Raw genomic sequence first — 20,453 nt, 5'->3', positions numbered from 1 at the left:
CTGATAGACGGTAGAAAACACTATGAGCGGTACCTACCCAGATGGGCTACCCAGGTAGGTTCTACCTTTCAAACTTCAACCCCACTCAATTAACCCCTTAAAAGTGTCTTAGATTTTAAGACACGATACGTATAATGTAAATAAAGTCACATCGTTCTAGTATGATAAGTACTATAAACGTAAAGTAAGCATCTCGGAGGTTCGTTTACCGTTACCTGGTGGTGTTGGGCGTGTGGTGCCGGCGCGGGCGGCGCCGCGCCTTGTCCCGCGGGCCCGAGCCGCCGCACGACTCCGCGCTCGAGTCCGTCACGGCGCGGAACACCTCCTCCGCTGCTGATTACAGACAATTATATAATAACCATCAGAAAAAAAAAAACATATGAACATTTGAAAACCAAAATATATTAAGACTTATGAAAACTACTACTGATCATTAGTTTTATACACAATATTTGATATTAGCATTAGCAGCCCGTAAATGTCCCACTGCTGGGATAAAGGCCTCCTCTCCCTTTGAGGAGAAGGTTTGGAGCATATTCCACCACGCTGCTCCAATGCGGGTTGGCGGAATACACATGTGGCAGAATTTCGTTGAAATTAGACACATGCAGATTTCCTCACGATGTTTTCCTTCACCGCCGAGCACGAGATGAATTATAAACACAAATTAAGCACATGAAATTTCAGTGGTGCCTTCCTGGGTTTGAACCCGAAATCATCGGTTAAGATGCACGCGTTCTAGCCACTGGGCCATCTCGGCTCAATATTTTATATAAGACAATTTATTTCTAGTGTTATTCAATTAGTCGAACGGCATTTCTTTTCGGTATAATTTACATTTCGTATAATGACGATTTAAATGTCCTTGTAAAACCCGATGTGAATAATATATATTTTTAATAAAGTTACTTATCAGTGTGCTTAAAAGTATCTGTACACAGTTGTACATGGAAACAGATAGAATCTCACCTTTCGCAGGAGCCAACGGCATCCTGTATGAAACGCTGGAGTTACACTCCGCGCACGGTGACCCGCTCGAGTCCGAGTCTGACTCAGTTCGCCGCACCATCAGAGTCATCGCTCGTGAAAGGGTGTACTCATCTGCAAACATTTTATCATAATAATCTTACAGCCTTATTACGAAAACATTTAAATTGGCTGACGATAACTAACCATCAACGTAATAAATAAAATATTTACTCATTTTTCTTGAATAAAAATGAAAAATAAATATTACGACCTAACAAGTGAGCTAACCAAAAATATCTATGTATTAAATTTCGATGCGGTGGAAGTAGGATTGTGAGGTATACCAGCAAAATCTTTCTAAAATCTTCTATAAGTCCTTTTCCAATCAAAAATACAGCTTACAGGTTCTGACAAAATTTGGCTAGACAGGGAGGACAAAGCGAGCTGTGAAGGTGAATGTTGATGTGCATTGCAATGAAATCCCTTAAACCTATACTCAGGTGGCAAGTCCTGAAAGCTGCACAGAGATACTTCTCTATCACACGATTTATACCAAAAAGGTCAGCTTTATTTATAACCAAACTAAAATCTGAGTTACGTCTTTCATTTGACGTGGAGAGAACACCTTCGTGAATGTTTAATATTGTGCTCATAATAAGACAATAGTGATGTACAAGCTTAAGCTGTTTACGGGTGTATTTGAGAGCATAGTTACCCGTGTGCGCGGGCGAGCGGTGCGAGTGCGCGCGCGGCGGCGCGGCGGCGAGCGGCGCGGGCTCGGCGCGCCCGAACGTGCGCAGCGTGCCGCCGCCCGCCTCGCCGCTCACTCCGCTGGCGCCGCCCGCCATGCTGAACGTCGCGTATGGACTGATCTCGTACATTTCTGCGTAGTTAAATAACAGGGTAAACAACATTTTAAAACATTAATCGAACTGGAAAAACGTCTTAAAAAGCTTTTGATGTATATTATATTTAAAACTATAATTATGAACTATTAACACCAAATTCGTAATGCTGGTTGCATTACATCGCAAGTTAACCTTTCCTCAACACTAAAGGAGAAATACCTGGGCTTACTTACTAGTTTTAAAGTCAAACTTGATGATGGTTTATAGCATATTTCTAAAACTAAGTTTGTTCTTGTTAATATTATGCAAATATGAGAGATCAGAATATTACCTTGCTGTTCTTTCTTATTGGGATGTTTGATAGGCGACGACGTGTACACTTGCTGACAATTCCTTCTGTTATCACGTTTTTCTATGGATTTGTCTTCTTCTGAAACTCCACTTTGTTCGTAGCCTTTCCTGAAGCACGAAGCTGCTGCACTGTAGATAAATAAGATATTTTATTAAAATTCCTTTGGTTGTTTATTACTCTGGTGAGCATAGACTAAGGTTTTTGCGAGTTTTAATGTATTTCAATTCTAACATAAATTATTATAATTATATTGACGTAATTAGTTTATCATTTATTACAAAATTTAATGTAAATAATTTGATAAAGCACCTGTACTTCCATATATATATTATAACAAAAGAGTCTTACTTTAACAATAATTTATATAAATGGAAGTATTTTCACCGATTTCAATGAATACACTCTTCTAAAATAAAAATAAAAAAAAACATCCAAACCAAAGTATTGCTAACTATATTAAAATAATATAGAAGTAGTATAAACTGCTTCAAAAGGTATCTAACCTTCTTCTATACGCCAGGATAGCCAATAACAGCAGCGCTACGAGCAGACCGGCCGCAGCCGCCAGCAGAGTGAACCCGCCGCCCGCCGCCGCGCCCTCCTCGCCGCCCGACGGGAACTGCGCGGGCGCCGCGATACGTTCTGTGAACACAACAATAATATGATTGAAACGTATGATTACTTCCAGTCGTAATTGTATAATTATCACTGTTAAGTAATTCGTCTTGTTTAGTTACTATTTATTCTAAAAAGCCTACTCTAACATCCTACTGTCGTACTACTAATCAAAGACAACGGATGGTAAGTGGTCACCACCACCCATAGACATTGACGCTATAATAAATAATAACCATTCCTTCATTTCCATTACAAAAATGCGCCACCAACCTTGGAAGCCAAGATGTTATGTCCCTTGTGCCTGTTACACTGACTCACTCACCCTTTCAATCGGAACACTTGTTGTGTTCTAAGTATTGCTGTTTGGCGGTAGAATATCTGATGAGTGGATGCTACCTAGATGCTATCATATAAATAATATCAATGTTCTCACCGCCATCTTCAGTTAAAGTAGAGAAGTAATAAGTGGCAGTGGTAGATCCCGCTGTGCTAAGGGCGACTACTTTCAGGTGATACCAAGTGGCTGAATGTAGACCACACAGCGCAGTTGGTAGAATGTCCAATCCAACAGTTTCAGATCTCCAAACTGTTTCCTCAAAGCCTCGGATGGAGACAACGAAGTGTATCAAGGGGCAACTGTTACTGTCCCATGTTAGAAAGTTAAGTCGAACACAGCTACTGTTGCTCGTGATCATATGTTTTTCATTTGCTGGCTTAGAAGCTGTAACAATATATATATATTTATATTAATAAAACAATACAGGAAAATCGCATATAGCGAATTATTAAATAGATTTGTCAGATAATACTTCGAATTATTTGGTTTCAAATTGCTACTCATCCTATATTATAAATGCGAAAGTAACTCTGATTGCTTGAATTTGCTGAACCGATTTGGATGAAATTTGATATGGAAATAGCTTGTCTTGGGGAATGACCTAGGTTAGTTTTTATTGCGGAAATCATTAAAAGAGGGGTGGAATTGTATGTGAGGAATCTATTATTTCTTATGAAAGTAATATAAAACTCTATATTATAATTTAAAGTTTTGTACAGGTAAAGTCGCGGTTTCAGCTAGTGTCTCATAATTTAATTTCGAGTAATAGACATTATGATTGAAATACGTTGGACATTATTTTTAGTCAAAATGACGCCATCGAAGTCGATTTCATATTCAATAAAGTATGTTTGTAATAAAAAAGTGTGAATTATACTGATTTTATGTCATACCGCCACCGCTCGTAGAAGCTGATAGAATTTCGCTCGTTGCGGATGGTCCTGCGGCATTATGAGCGGTGATTCGTAGTCGATAGGTCGCACCGCACGCCAGCTGTCTCAGCGCGTAAGTGCGTGCAGTCCCCACCAACCAAATCGACTGCCATGCACCATCACCACGTGCATATTCAAGAGTGAAACCTGAAAATATTTTATGGAGTAACTGTATAAGGAAAGTTTTTGAGAAATGATTGAGAAAAAATAATAATGATTTACAATTAAGAAAGTTCATCATTCTTAATAGGTACCATGTCAGATGCGATGTGACCACTTACTGTGAGAGTCAGCGGCGTCCCACGCGAGCAGCAGCGCGGCGGGCGCGGCGCCGCTGAGGCGCAGGCGCGGGCGCGCGGGCGGCGACGACGCGCGCAGCTCCCACACGCCGCGCTCCTCGCCCCACGGGTTCCGGACCACGCACGTGTAGTTGTCTGACATTACTGCCTCTAGTTCTGTTATCAAACAAGAAATAAATATAATAAATAAATTATGTACGTTTCTATTATTCATTGCGATCGAGCCTTTCCTGCAAAACGAGCTAAAGTACCTAGTAAGTTTGGGGCTTCAGATCCGGCCAAACACAGAAAGTTAAATTATGCTCAGGTACTTAATTTGTTGTTATAATTCATGTGCTCACGGTAAAGGAAAACATCGTGATAAATTGGGGGTAAATACTTTATTGTAAAACGTATTGTATTACGTTTTTACTATATTGAAATTTAACTTACTTGGGATAACAAGCCGATGTCCTTCTATTCGAATTCTCGGATCAGTAGCCGGTGACGGTGGTCTGCGGCGACTCCAGACACGCAGCGGGGTAGGTGTTCCCGCACCTCCGCACGTTAATACGACACGTGAACCTTCCGCTACCGTTATTCTGCGTGGGAAAGACCAAATTTTCCCTCCAGCTGAAAACAAAATTATAATGTTATTTACTCACAAGTCTATAAGTGATATTTAAACTCAATTTTTCACCTTATCAAATTTCTATTATAAATATAATAAAGTAATCGTAATGAGATTAGTATACAATTATGAGATATCACCTCTTGAGCTTGGTTTCTTAGCGACGATAGCACTCATCTCCCCCTCGCCGGCAGTCGTGGCGGCGGTGACCCAAAATTCGTAGAGCTGGTGTTCCTGCAGCCCACGGACTTCCAGCATTTGCTCTTCATCGGTATGCGGTACCATCACGTGGGAGTGCTGGCCTGTCCTGTCCGACAGTTTCAGTTGAATGTTTTTTAATTTAAAAGCTTAGGACTTGGATAAGGAAGTAGACAAGATAATGAAATGATTTATGAGTAAATACATTTTACTCAGACAAAGCAGAGTTTTTATTTAGGTTAATAATTGATATACTTTACTTGGAGATAGGGCTTTGTGCAAGCCCGTCTGTTTAGGTACTACCCACTCATTAGATATTCTATCAGGTGGTAGTGTTTAACTTGACAATCAATAAGAAAGTGTAATACTTCTATATTGAATAAAGGAATTTGAGTTTGAGTTTGAGTTTGAGTTTATCGCCAAACAACATAATCCATATTGTTATGTTGCAGTTTGAAGGGTGAGTCAACCAGTGTAACTACAGACACAAGGGACATAAGATCTTAGTTCTCAAGGTTGGTGGTGCATTGGCGATATAAGGAATGGTTAATATTTTTTACAGCGCCATTGTCTATGGGCGGTGATGACCACTTACCATCAGGTGACCCACATATTCAATATTACCTGGGTAGATACATACACAATACAAACACTTTTGTTGTTGTATTTCGGTTTGAAGGGTGAGAAGTCAGTTTTTAAAATTACCCCCAAGTTTGGTGGCGTAATGTAAGGAATGGTTAATATGGCTTAAAGCACCAATGTTTATGGTGGGGACCTACTGACTATCAGGTGGCTCACTTGTCCATCTGTTTGCCAAAGTTATAAAACAATAAAAACGTGAAGCCGCGAGACACTATTCATACAAACCTTTGGGGCCTGTTATACACCGTGTAGTGTCTAATCTTTCCATTCTTCTGTGCAGGTGCGAGCCAGCTTACTATCACAGATTCCTCAGAATTAGGTACTGCTTTTATGTCAGCTGGTGGTCCAGGGACTGAAATTGAAAATTATATTTATACAAATTATAGTATACAGCAGCAACAAATTTAGTGTACATATTATTTTTTGTTATAATTATATATGATGATGATGTTGTCCTGACTGATTTTGGTCACGGCAGCCAATCTCAAGGGATACCAGTCAATTACGCATATTTTAGTGCACACACACACTTGTGTGCAAACTACAGGTGCACTTTCTAGTCGGAGTGAGCGGAAAGAGTTCAGGCATGGGACCAATGGCTGTACGTCCATAATTATAATTATATTGAGCACTATCAAGTACCTATACAATATCAACTACTGACCATCATCGAGCGTGGCGCAGTGCGTGGCGGCGGGCGGGCCGAGGCCGGCGGCCGTGCGCGCGGCCACCTGCAGCGAGTAGTTCCCCGCCCGCAGCCCCCCCACTTGCGCTTCTCCACCGCCAGCGCGACGTCTTTCCCATATTGCATCAATTAATCCAACCTCCTGTTCAAACCGAATGCCGAATAAATAAAATCATAATAAGCTAAGTAACGAGAAAAGGGACATCAGTGCCTTTACTGTGAGCATATTATAAACGCTCTGTATATTTTAAGCGCTCTGACAGAAAAAAATGGTCCCTCTGACAGAATTTTGGCAATCAATTTAAGACTAACTATTTGCGTTTATTAAATTATTAAGCACAAGTGTGCCAGTCACAACCGCACTCTCTATTCTCTAAGCTATTTCAATACTTCGAGGAGCTAAAACACTGCGAGGATTTAACTCCTAAACATCAAGCTTCTACGAATTTCTAGATATACGAAAAAAAAAACGATTTCATTGAATTTCAGTGATTTGTATATGATTATTACCTGATACATAATTTCATATCCTAAAAGAAGGCCACCTCGTGAAACAGCTGGTGGCGGCTCCCACCACACGCGAAAGGATTGTGCGGACAGCGGCTCGCAGCGGATATGTTGCGGTGGAGCGTCAGGAACTACATTATGTCACATATAATTAATTATATATCTATTGTATTGTTAGACAAATATGAAAAATTCGTATTAATAGAATTAAATGTGACGCAATCGTATTGTGACTTTCGTTTAGCAAGACTGGAGAGGATTACCGCTAAAAATATAAACTACTTCTACACTATAAATGAACCACAATGCAATGCAAAATATTGTTATGGTCCCTTCAAACGTACAGAAATAGAAGACTATCTTCTACTAATAATATTACCGTCTTCGAGTGTAGTAGCTGCCAGTGGGGCACACGATGGCCCCGCGCCCACTGCGTTAAACGCGCGCACGCGCACTTCATACCGCGCGTGCGCGCGCAGAGACGCGAGCCGAGCATGTGTCGCGGCCCAGCCTGGCACCGTCAGCGCTAGGGATGCGTTGTCTCCCCGCCACCATATCGCGTAACCGAGCAATTCACCGTTCCACGATTCTTGAGATGGAGGCTAAAATATTTATTGTAATGTTTATTATAAGCGGATCTTTAAGTTAATCTGTAATTGCTATAAAAATTGTTACCACCTGCCACTTGACTAACAGTTCTCCTGGTGCATCAGCTTGAATTTCAACGTTGCGTGGAGGCTCTGAAGGTGCTGTAAGTAATATTGTAGAGATATTTATTTATTAAATTTACAGTTATGGTTTATTTAGTAATAAGCGTTGTATAGTTGCTGAATGGTCACATTTGTTATCTCATTGGTTATCTCATGAGCAATCCAATCGAAAGACAAAATATTCTGTAACTCTACAACCATAACACAATGATATTTTTTATTGATTATGGATTGCGACCATTGAAACCTATATATAATATTTATCTATTACTGTTTAATGATTTTCTCTATTAAGATACCTTCTTCTAAAGTCTGCACGATGACGGATTCGGAATATTCACTGTTTCCGATATCGTTAACAGCGGCAAGCCGTAACGCGTAGGCGGTTGCTGGCCTAAGCCCATCCACTCGGTATTCTAGGATCACTTCCGATTCTGGTTCCACGGCTTCTTGTCTGCGAAATAAATACAAATAATAATAATTTAAAAATTTGATATCGAAATCTTTTGAATGTTTATATAGACATCCAGATTCTAAAATTATTGTCAAATACGGATTCCCTCTTACGTCTTTAATCCCTTTAAAAATCAAATATTTATTATTTTTTTAAATTAAAGAAAACCTTAACTTAGCAAATAAGTATTAAAAGAAATTCACAAATTAAACGCATGCCTAAAATATCATACAATGAAGAGATTATATGGTCAAAAAGTAATTTGAATGCTCCTAAAATTAAAATATATGAACATTGAATACCTTTGTATGAGCAAATCTGGTGAGAGGTCCCTGGTGGGTGCGTCCGTCCAATCAGCAGCTCGTCTCGCGTCCCCCACAACGCGATATTGCAGACGATAGGCTCGTAGCCGCGCATTACCATCGTACCCACGTCTCCATGCAAGGCGAGCTGCTCGTCCTTCACGGCGTACTACGATCAGACCTCGAGGTGCCTCGGGAAACTCTGTATTTGCCATATATATTTCATGAATAAATCAATAATACTCCATAAATGTCACACTTCTTCGCAATCGTTGTCCGGTATAAAGAGAAACATGTGCTAGAATTTCATTCGCAATATATAATAACTACATTTTTTTCAAAATTCTCGTGCTATTCCCTATTCAATTACATCATCATAAAATCCAATAGGCCTTTACCTGCCTGCCTTTAGCAGGCAGGTAAAGGCATATTATATAAAATATGAATCAGCTGATAAAGATTTCTTGCGATAAGTTCGTGTCAATATTTGTATAGTAAGAAACATGAATCTAGCTTTAGGAACACCTGGACGTCTATTTTCTTATTACCTTGTACAGCTAAGTAAATAAGCAGCTCATCACGACCAAAAGCGTTCTCAGCGCGACAGCGGTACACGCCGGAGTCACGGCGTTGCGCATGCGCAATTGTAAGTGTAGAGCTCGCACCGCTCTCTGACCTTTTCTCTGATACTGATACTCTGTAAAATAGATCATTTACATTGACTTATAAAATTATATAGGAGTTTGATATCCGCGTGTGCATTTTTTTTTTATAAATAAATATTGGACAACATCACATACATTATTCTGATCCCAATATAAGTAGCTAAAGTACTTGTGTTATGGCAAATCAGAAGTAATGACGGTACCACAAACACCCAGACCCAAGACAACATAGAAAATTAATGAACTTTTTCTACATCGACTCGGCCGGGACCTCGGAGTGGCGAACCCGTAAAAACCGGAGTACACACTACTCGACCACGGAGGTCGTCAAAAGCATTAGCAGAATTATTTTCACGATTATAATATCGGCTTTAGTTACCTGTATGTGGAAAGATCTAGTCGTTGCATGTTATGCGTCCAGTGTAGTTGTATGGGCGGGTCACCGCGCGCCGCGCACGACAATGAAGCACTCGAAGTGCGACGTACGGACATGTTTCGTGATGAGAACTCAAAGTGAGCGGGCTCTGAAAACGTAAATAGTTACGTTGATTTTGAAGTTAATAATAGATTATTCCAAGACATCATCTTCTCTCAAGGAGGTTTGGAATTTATTCCATCGGGCTTATTCAGTGATTGTTGGTGAATACATGTGATCTCACCCAAAACACGCTGGCTTTCTCACGGTATTTTCGCTTTCTGCCAAATACGAGATGAACAAACACATAATATGCCCTAAAAAATAAATTCGTAAATACCAATTTGGAATCGTCTAATTAATTATAATATTGGTGATTTTTCGTAAATAAATTATTTTTATTTATTACACTATTCCTTAAATGCTAAAAGGTTAAATAAATTTATAAATTTCTAAAGACAAACCATTAACGGAAACGGTGATAATTTTCGACAGTCCTCTACCGACGTTGTTGTCAGAGCGACACATGTAACGACCCTCGTGCGCGTGCACCGCCGCCGCGGCGCTCAGTGAACCATTACTTAGAACTGATAACGGCAACTCTATTCGAGTTAGGGGACGAAAATCGCCCGAATTTGGACCTGTAATATAATTGAAACGACTTAACTCTACATTTTTTTTATTACAAGCCAGACTGTTATTAAATATTAAATCAAGATGTCTTCAACATAAAGGAATCAGGGTACATCTTTCAAGATATACCCAGGAAAATGGGAATAACTCTTAAATACATACCTTGTGCTTTTAACCAAGTAATTCTCGGTTCTGGATATCCTTTCGTAGAGCAATGTGTAAGTATTTGTGTCCCAAGAAGTACTGAAACATCCTGTGGTTCAAACACCCACGATGGAGCAACTGTAATGTGGAAGCAATTGTTATATTATAAGGTTAAACTTTTGTTAAACTAGATACAATGAATAGATGTGAGCATTGGATCGATACAATAGAATATGGCAATTCAATAACAAATTCAAAATTAACAATGTCTGCTTAATAGTTCAGGATAACTGAAAACTATTATGCCTTATACAATTTTAAGGTATAATATTTTTATATTATAAGGTAGGTATCAATATTTTGTTGTGATTGTACCCTTGACAGCCAGTCGTGCTGTGTGATTGACTTCAGCCGCCGTGTTGCTCGCGACACACGTGTACTCTCCACTGTGTTTTGACGTCACATGTGAGAAAATCAGAAAGCTAAATTCATCCAAGGATTTCTCTTGTACCTGGAATTAAAACTTGTTCGATAATATCTAGAATAGAATTGTAGACAATATTTTTAGATAAAATCATGCCGAGTGAACTTGAACAAACCTGTAAATTTGTCGGAATATGTAGGCCGTCTTTTAACCAGGAAAAGTAAACAGGCTTGTCTCCAGACGTTATACCACATAAAACTTGTATGGAGCTTCCTTCTACCAAGTCTGCAGGAAACGAAAACCCGGCAATTTTTGGAGGATCTGCAAAAAATAAAATCAAGTTAAAAAAATTTAATTATACCTGATCATCACAAATAAGATGGTAGCACAATACTTACTTCTGACAAAAATTTGCACATCTTTTTGGGCATACTGTCCAGATGGTGCGGTGACTCTACAAGAATACACTCCAGCGTCCGCTGGTTCAGCTGGCCAAAGGAGAAGTTCTCCACCACTCCCCGACAGTGCCCTGCCAGTGGATCCAACATCTAATCCTCCTCGCTGCCACCTGATATCACTATGAAATACATTACAATCATCAGATCTTCAGAAACTAGATTCTCAAATACGATTTATTCATAAAAAAATGACATGCTCTATATTATAAATGATAAATAAAAGACGAAAAATTCTGATGATAATGGTAAGTCTGTTACACTACCGAAATAAACAAAAACGAAACTTATAGTCTTACTAAACAAATGCACCTCCATCAACCTGATTGGAAATCCAGAGTAAGGGCAGAAGATTGTTGTATTCACTCCAGCTACCACGCGAACTGGTCCAATGTTCCTGATTGATGGTGGTCCTGTTAAAGATATTTCACAGTTACCTTAACATAGATAAATAACATAATTAATATAACAATATATACATCAATCGACTTCAAATAATACTCATAAGTTAAGTTCGAGCTTATTAAAAGTCTTTTCTGTATTAATAGCATATGGTAAAGATCTGCCCCTTAATATGGGGTGGTAGTATTTATTTCACAAATTTAAAACTTATTCTTTTGATGTCGTTTTAAAAAGTATCTTTTATGATTTATTTGCCTTGACGTAACGCGTCACATATTTATATAAAAATCTAATTTATTTATTCAACATAAATAGTCACATATAGATGTTAAAGAAATGTTTATCGTGAATTAAAATATTTTTAAATTGCCATTAACAATACTACATACTTCTAACGATACCAAGAACGCCAAATAATTTTCATTTATGAACAAATTTCAAAACACTTCATTCATGTATTGATTTTTACCTTTACTAAGAATGTTATTATTTACGAAACTATAAAAGTAAAATAAAAAATATAAGATTTTAAATTAACATGGATATTTTTATTACTACAAGTATTTAAAACGGTATATTTACCATGTTTTTTATTTTTATTTGGTGGAGCTCGATATTTCGACATTATCTACGAATGTCTTGTTCACGAGACAGTCTCGTGAACAAGGCATTTTAAATACTTGTAGTAATAAAATCAAAAGTGTTTTATACTTTTATGTATGATATTATTTACCGTAAACATTAAGCCTCGTCGAGTGCTCCACAGCGCCTCTTGTATTGTGCGCGCGACAAGTGTAGCGCCCGCCGTCTTCAGGTCGAACAGATGTTATGTTGAGATAGCTCACGACGTCGCCGTTGGGACTCATGAATTGTGAGATGCTTCTGCGATACAACGACAAAGGAATATGCATAAATGTTTAATATATTCCGAGCATTCGAAATGTAACTGACTTTGTATTGCATTGGTTTCTTTGTTTCTATGAAATGAAAGAATCAAACAAGTTACTTAGTAGTGTTTAAGGTTAATGTCATGTTATCAATGACAATTAAATATAACAAGTAAATTAACTACTTGTTAAAATGCCGGCTGATCCTCTTTTTTGTAGATAAGAAGGTTCGGAGCTTAGTCCACAACATATGGCAAATTTACAATCGATACATGGAGGTTTCTTTCTGATATTTTCCTTTAAGGCCGAGCATAATTTAATAAAACTGCAGTGTGCCCGGCTTCGAACCCGTAATTTTTGACTACGATTAAGGTGTTTTAGCCAGTATGAATAACCTCGGATGTTAGATTATATCTTTGTATGGATATTAGTTAGTAATAAGTGACAATGAGTGATTATTATATAAACATTATGTTAAATGTGAAGATTAAAACTTCGAAAAGCCCAACCTCTGCGGTGTATTATGTTCCTCGACTACTTGCATGTCGAGCAGCCAAGTGAAGCGTGGCGGCGGTGACCCTGAAGCGGAGCAGTGGAGTGCGAGTGCCGGCCCCGGGTGTAGGGCCTGTTCGATAAACGTATAGTGCAGTTCCGGGGCTGTGTCTGGAATATATGATTTCTGTTGTAGCATTTACGAAGTAATTTGTAACGTTTATGATCCATATTTTTATAAATTCCACCTATTATTTATTTATTTAATTCTAGTAAAAATAATGACTTTATTTCTTGTTTTATGATTTTAGGAATTTCAGGATTAGAACCCAGGACCATGAGAACTGCAGCATTATAAATTAGCAACTTGAATCACTAGACCACTAAAACCACCAGTTCATATATTATATAATAATTATCAACATTTAGCAAAGTAAGTAAAAAATGGGTATATCAACGGAATATTCAACCTTTGAATATAAAATTTTGTAATTAAATTTGTTTGTCATTAATTTCGCATACGGCTCTTCTCTGATTTTGTGTCCAGAAAACGAACGGCCATTAATCAAGAGTGTCAAAACAGAATCCAATCAACGCCTCGAATTCTCAATAAACAAAGGACCAGCGACGTATGGGTCTCATTCATCATCCGATCACGGACACCGAAAAAAATAAAAATATTTTCATCTTTATTTTTCTTAATTTTGTATACGGGCGTATGAGACTTACTTTGCAGCCCCTACAAACCAGCGTCTACGTTACATTTTTTACATTAACATTAGCAGTCTGTAAATTTCCCACTGCTGGGCTAAGGCCTCGTCTCCCTTTGAGGTTGAGATGGTTTGGAGCATATTCCACCACGCTGCTCCAATGCGGGTTGGTGAAATACACATGTAGCAGAATTTCGTTGAAATTAGACACATGCAGGTTTTTCGAGCACAAGATGAATTATAAACACGAATTAAACCCCATGAAAATTCGATAGTGCTTGCCTGGGTTTGAACCCGAAATCATCGGTTAAGATGCACGCGTTCTAACCACTGGGCCATCTCGGCTCTCAACGTTACATCTTGATTGACAATTCAGTACAATATTATATTATTATACTAGTAGATGAGATAAGAGCTTGGAGTTAGTATTCGTGATAGTAGTGGGATAGCTACATTTAATTGTATATCATTGTGACAGCGGTTGAGGTAGTTTTATCTTTAAATTACGTTGAATTGAAAAAGAGTTTTTTATCTATTACAAATATATATTAAGCTTATCTTTAATTTTAAGTTTAAGTCTTATAATGTGACTTTGATTATTACTTTTTTTCATATAATTTTCTTATTTGTTCTAAAAGGATACAAGCTCGTACTAATTTATAAAATTATTGTATTATAAAGACTAGATATTGCAAATTTGAATATTAATAATTTATATTATATTTCAAGTAAAATTTTGTTTATTTTAATACTTTTCGTTATTAAATAATTCAATAATATCACAATCAAATCAAGCCCCAGTTTTTTTGCTAGTTCACTGTTATTTGTCAGTTGTCCTGTGCAAGTCCAGATTGTATGAGGAAATCGTCGTATTAGAGTTCAATGAAAACGTATTGCCTATAAATAATAAATTAAGTATTGAAGACATGGAATACACGTCTGTGAAGATACAATATAAGTATTTAATTAAAACTTGCATTCTCATTTCTTAACTGCTTTGAGACTTTGCCAGAAATTCGCGTTTGACTTTTTGTGTTTGACATTTTTAAATACAAGAATAAATAATTGGGTCACCCATAAATAAATGGACGTTTGGTTTCTAAAATTACTTGTTAAATTAAAATTTTTGATTCGATAACGTTGAGAAACATTGATTAACTGTCACAGGGTTCTGAAAACTCTGTTCGGTCAACAATAATGAAGATAACCAGTTTCTTAATGTCACTTTGTCAAAATCAAAGTTCGTTTATTATTTTGTCGTATCAGTATTCTATTTTTACAGATGAAATGATTGATCGTAAATAATTATAATTATAAAAAACGATTTGTTATTTATCAGCAATTACACACGCACAGATGTAAAGAGAACAAATAAAGAAAATCAACAAAATAAAATATGATCTTTTAAATAAAGAACAACTTCCACAAATAGTTTAACAATCGGCTACATAGCTCAAAGCATTACCAGAGCTCAGTAAATGAGCGTGACAGAGGAATTATGAGGCAGTAAATAACGAAGCATTGCTAGTGAGCTCTTTATTGCGGAATACGGGCTGAGTTGCCGGACGGGCTGACAGGCGATCTGTTTGAGCTTGGACCAAGTCATTATGTGTAGCGGAGTATGCTTGCTTCCTAATCATTCATTGTTAATCCATTACTTTGCAGTTCATTTTGTTGTTTGCTTCAAAGAGATTTAATTCAAAGATAAACTGCCTAATAAAATAAAATATATTTGCCGTAGGGCTTTGCGTTAACCCCTCATCCAGCTACAAGGCTACAGCTGCAGGTACTAGGGACATAACATCTTTGTTTTCACGGTTGATGGCGCATTGGTGATGTAAGATAATGATTCAAATTTCTTACGGCCCCAATGTCTATGGCTGATAGTAGATTAGAGTACAATTAAATTCAGGTATACTGTACTAAATTCAATAAATAACTCAATGACCTCTTTTCCTATCGACTATTAATATCTTGTACTGGTAGTTTTCATTTTAAATAAAAAATAAATAAATGAGCTTTAAATTAATTTTTTGGCGAACTTTATTTGCTAGGAAAACTATTTTAAGACTTGTTATGAAAAAATATTACTGAACTATTAAACACATATATTTTGAGTGACATTTACGTTATATATTCTCTATCAATTTCCAATAATTCTAGGAATTCCCAGTTATGGTTTTTAAGCATATTGATATTAGAAGATCAATGATTGACTTTTGAAAGCCACAAAAGACACTTTTTTGGAGATATAAAATAGATAACGACAATCACCCTTTTAAACTCCAGACGCAATACGAGATGAGTTATAAGTTTAACTGTGTATCTGTCTGTGGTATCGCAGGTCCTAAACGGATGAACCGATTTTCGTTTAGTTTTTTTTTTTTTGTGTCATAGGTAATTTTAGCCAGATTGTGCTTAGCCTCACTGAGCGGTCCCCCGACACGACGACGACGATTGGAAAAATGTTATGTCCCTTTTTGCCTGTAATTACACTGGCTTACTCACCTTTCAAACCGGAACGAAACAATACTGAGTATTGCTATTTGGCGGTAGAATATCTGAGGTGTGGGTGGTGACCCAGACTTGCACAAAGCCCAAGTGAAGGCTACGTTGGCTAGAGTAGTTATAGGCAAAATCGTTATAAAATTTAGATTCCGGGCTTGATGGCTAATATATTGTGTAGCGTTATATTTCTAACGTAACCAGTGTCTTGATGTGAAGATGACCAATCATCAAGAGCCGCAAATGCTCGTTTGGTTTCCGATAATAAATTAACAAGGAAATTCAATAAGTCGTTTTATTCGTGCCCTTTCCTTTTATTTTTCTGCACTGTTGTTATATAAAAATATAACGTTTGTAGTCTGTTTGTGGCGCGCGATATTATTTAGAATAATACCACGTAGTAAAACGATTCAATATGAAAATTTTCCAGCAACTTGCGCCGCTTAGTCTGGCCTGCTGCCCAGTTCCGAGTTCTTAATACTCCGAGCTCACCACAAATTTTGTCTGTAATATGATCTTGTCATCGATTTTAAATTGATAGAGATATTAATATTAATTTAAACAATGCTATTTAATTTAAAAATATTTATTTTCTGTGTATTCTCATACACTCTACTATAAAAATTATTCGAAATTTTATGTTTAAAACTGTATGAACCTAAATGCTATTCGCTGTTTAAGTATAAGTATTAGTGTTATAATATAGACATATTTATTTTGCCTTGATTTGGTAAATACTTACTCCTAAAATACTCCTAAATTACTCCTAGACATTGGCGTGATGTTTCAACCAATGCGCCACTAACCTTGGGAAGTGAGATACATGTCCCTTATGCCTGTTGTTACGTTCACTCACTGGCCCACCAAACGGAACCATAATAATATGAAGTATTACTGTATGTCTATCGACGGGTTTGCACAAAGCCCTACCTTTATGAATTATATACACAATTACAATATGTTTATAATACCTTGATATTTCAAATTTAATATTCGTTTTATGATCACGATAACGTAATGTGATGTTTTAATCGCTGTCGCTTCAAAGATATAACGATATAACGAGAATCCATAAACAAAGATTAATTTGCATTTCATTATGTACTTAATGGATAGCTTTTGATGCTCTGCGGAGATGTAAATTTGGTACCCATATCTATCTAAATTTGTCTCACAAATACTCTCGTTTCCCGCTTTTTGAATATTCTGATTAAGATTTATACACAGTAGACAGTAGCTACCCAACGAAGTTAAAAAGTTCTCATAAATATACCAATGCTTAATACCAATGAAATATAATGGAAGCATCTTGGGGTTATACTGAACTCAACACTATGATAATCATAAAACCAGTTCATAAGCAACAAAGTTATACAAACCAATTGAAAACCAATTTTATTTCAATTACTAAAGCAAAAACTGTGTAATCATGAAATTCAAATATGGAATCGTAATACGATGTCGATAGTTTCAATCAAAGTATCCATTACATAATTTGTATTATCAAATTTTTATCATCCCAATCTCGGACCGGAATGAGTGACGTAAATAAATTATAAATTTCCAATGTAAATTCGGTCGTCCCAACCGTGTCACGGGTGACGCATGGCCTGTCCGGCGCTGCAGCACGCTTTAATCAATAAACGACCAATCCCTGGCCAGTACAATCGGATCTATATACGACTATTGCAATTTACATCGATTTTAAATTCGCTCGCCTTTGTTCGAGGGTCTGACGTAACGTGACGCCAAATGATTCGAATTAATTAATTCAATTCTGTATTATGTATTTTTGTTCACGTCTATTGTACTGCAAGTTTATTTTGAAGTCGTTGAATGTACGTACGATTCCTTGAAGTGGTTGTTTGTCTAGCTTATAGTTTGCTCGAAACGGTTTCGTCCTTTTGTATATTTGCAAAGCCTTTTGAAGCACTTTCTTAAGGTTGTATTCGTTTCTGTAATGAAATTCCGCCTATATTTTTAACTAAACCTATTCAAAAATTTCAAGCTCATGTCAGAAACCCATTGATAAATAAGTCATATTACTCAATACATAGGTTATATTAAAGATAAAATAGCGAGGACTTAATATTAGTTGATTTCTAGTCAGGATATATATTATTAAGTTAATTGTGTTTACTGAAATACTCTGTAATTAAAATAATGGCAAAAAGTAAGTACTGAGTTTCTCGAAAGAACTTTCCGAAACGGTGGTAGTTTTACCTTTAATTCAACACTGTAATATAGCGATTCAAAAGATGCTTTTATGAGCCTACTCGAATAAAGAATATTTTGATTTTTTTGAACTGTTAAAATGGAATTCGGTTTGTATATAATAAAAAATTAAAGAAATTATCGGACAAATATTGGCGAAGGTAGCCACCGATAGGGATTCATCCACTCATCACATATTCTACCGCTGAACAGAAATACATGGTATTGCTATGTTTCAGTTTAAAGGATCAGAACAGAGCATCTTAGTTCCCAAGGTTGGTGGCGCATTGACAATATATGCGACTCTGGGCGGTGGTGACCACTTACCATGGTCGATGTCCACCTACCAATACTATAAAAAACTGTTTAAAATGTTTTTATTCACCTAACCTGATGATGGTTGTTTAGGAATTATTTTGGAATGTGTATTTATTAATAAAAATATCATAAATCTGAGTATTGTCCTAAGAAAAAGTTATTTGGTTTAGCCGTTAAGAAATTCGCGATAACAATTCGTTCGTCCGTAACAGTGTTACACTTCAATTTCTTGGATGTTTTTAAAACCGCACTTGTATCTTCGCCTTAAGGCGTGTTGGATAGCAGTCAAAGTGACTGCTATAGATGGATGGGATGAGAAAATACTCGGGCCCATAGACTATGAAATTACTACATGGACATGGACTATAGAGTAACTGTCAGGACCTTTTTTTATCATATTTTATATGAAATAATGTAATTATGGTTAATTTTAATGTTAATAATGGTTAATTAAGAACTGTGGTACAAGAAATCCTAAATATAATTGTCTATACGTGCATAATGCAATGTGAATACCAAGTTAGACATCTTTATATATATCGAATTGAAAATATTTTTGTGGCTGCGAAGCACTGTCTATTCACTTATTCCTATTATTTCCCGCCACCGTAATCCGATTTCTTGAAAATCTAGAATTTATGTGACTAACTTAGAGATCTTTCTCGGTAATTCAGGATTGGAATATTAATATATTCTGCCATCGGTGGAAAATTATTAAGCCCACACATGCATATGAAATGTCAGTATCGTTCTATTGTGATACTTTGCATGCAAATAAAATCTTGAATTGTCATTGTTGCGCAACGAAAGAAGTTTAACTATAAAAAAACGAAAGTTATAACTGTAATTGTGATTTCGATCATCAAAAATAGTGGTATTCATTCATTTAAATTTATAAATGATGTTTACATTAAATGTAATTGGTTACATAACATAGTAGGGCTATATAGTTAATATTGTATACAAATACAAAAATGATAAATATAGAACACTCATTCCTAGCGACGTAGTCGAGTTCTGAAATTGTAGTTTACGTTCACATTTTAGTAACGTACTCGTACTTCTCTCTTTTTATTCGCGTACGTATATTGTGATTTGTGAACCCATGGAAAAGCCATCTATAATGATACTAAAATTAATATTTCAGTTATAAGAAGAAACAATTGAAACGTGGTTATAGATCTATTCACAGTGTAGTACATTAGTACGAGTGACGATCGTTCGTACAAGATGTCTTTGTGTGCGTGAGAAAATGGACATAAGATTAAAGGTAGCATATATATATACATATATTTGATTATATTTGACAGCGAACGCCGATAATTTAACGTGGAGGGGCCTGATCGAGTGATACCTTGTTTTATATCAACATTTAATATTTATTACTGTAAATATCGTAGAACATAAATTAAAGTTTTAAATAAATAATCTTAATTTTGATTTTTTTTTTAAATTATTTGTAGAAATAAATAATTCAAAATTCAGATTCATAAGTACAATACTTTAATATCATATAAGGACTTTGAATTTATCTGATAAATTAGCCACAAAACCATTAGTTCTCTTCTACGGTCTCTACGGTCTTCTACGGTCTCTTAAGGCTAATACGTCATAATTATAAAAATATCAACGCTGCAATTAATTATAAGTTCAGCTTAAATAACAGAGCACCTGAAACGAACACTGACATCCATAAGTAATAATAAACGATGTATAACAATTTCAT

The 20,453-nt window shown here is 36.5% G+C and overlaps 1 protein-coding gene across 1 annotated transcript in view; it reads right to left on the bottom strand.

Moving 5' to 3' along the window:
* Positions 1-211: 211 nt before the first annotated feature.
* LOC125077180 (Down syndrome cell adhesion molecule-like protein Dscam2) overlaps positions 212-20,453 on the bottom strand; it is a 187,307-nt gene continuing 167,065 nt past the window's right edge. The window contains exons 9-35 of the mRNA XM_047689025.1: positions 12,998-13,151; positions 12,335-12,483; positions 11,522-11,612; positions 11,143-11,321; positions 10,920-11,065; positions 10,696-10,831; positions 10,339-10,458; positions 10,008-10,184; positions 9,508-9,652; positions 9,012-9,160; positions 8,464-8,665; positions 8,007-8,161; positions 7,676-7,746; positions 7,377-7,599; positions 7,001-7,128; positions 6,470-6,632; positions 6,031-6,157; positions 5,106-5,272; positions 4,788-4,967; positions 4,338-4,511; positions 4,018-4,203; positions 3,221-3,508; positions 2,673-2,811; positions 2,149-2,297; positions 1,661-1,852; positions 970-1,101; positions 212-330 (exon numbers count right to left, since the gene is read on the bottom strand). Of these exons, the coding sequence (XP_047544981.1) occupies positions 212-330; positions 970-1,101; positions 1,661-1,852; positions 2,149-2,297; positions 2,673-2,811; positions 3,221-3,508; positions 4,018-4,203; positions 4,338-4,511; positions 4,788-4,967; positions 5,106-5,272; positions 6,031-6,157; positions 6,470-6,632; positions 7,001-7,128; positions 7,377-7,599; positions 7,676-7,746; positions 8,007-8,161; positions 8,464-8,665; positions 9,012-9,160; positions 9,508-9,652; positions 10,008-10,184; positions 10,339-10,458; positions 10,696-10,831; positions 10,920-11,065; positions 11,143-11,321; positions 11,522-11,612; positions 12,335-12,483; positions 12,998-13,151 (4,241 nt within the window). The remainder of the gene's footprint in view (positions 331-969; positions 1,102-1,660; positions 1,853-2,148; positions 2,298-2,672; positions 2,812-3,220; positions 3,509-4,017; positions 4,204-4,337; positions 4,512-4,787; positions 4,968-5,105; positions 5,273-6,030; positions 6,158-6,469; positions 6,633-7,000; positions 7,129-7,376; positions 7,600-7,675; positions 7,747-8,006; positions 8,162-8,463; positions 8,666-9,011; positions 9,161-9,507; positions 9,653-10,007; positions 10,185-10,338; positions 10,459-10,695; positions 10,832-10,919; positions 11,066-11,142; positions 11,322-11,521; positions 11,613-12,334; positions 12,484-12,997; positions 13,152-20,453) is intronic.

Source organism: Vanessa atalanta, chromosome 1, assembly GCF_905147765.1.
Source record: "Vanessa atalanta chromosome 1, ilVanAtal1.2, whole genome shotgun sequence".
Lineage (NCBI taxonomy): Eukaryota > Metazoa > Arthropoda > Insecta > Lepidoptera > Nymphalidae > Vanessa > Vanessa atalanta.
This window is presented reverse-complemented; position numbering and strand designations above follow the sequence as displayed.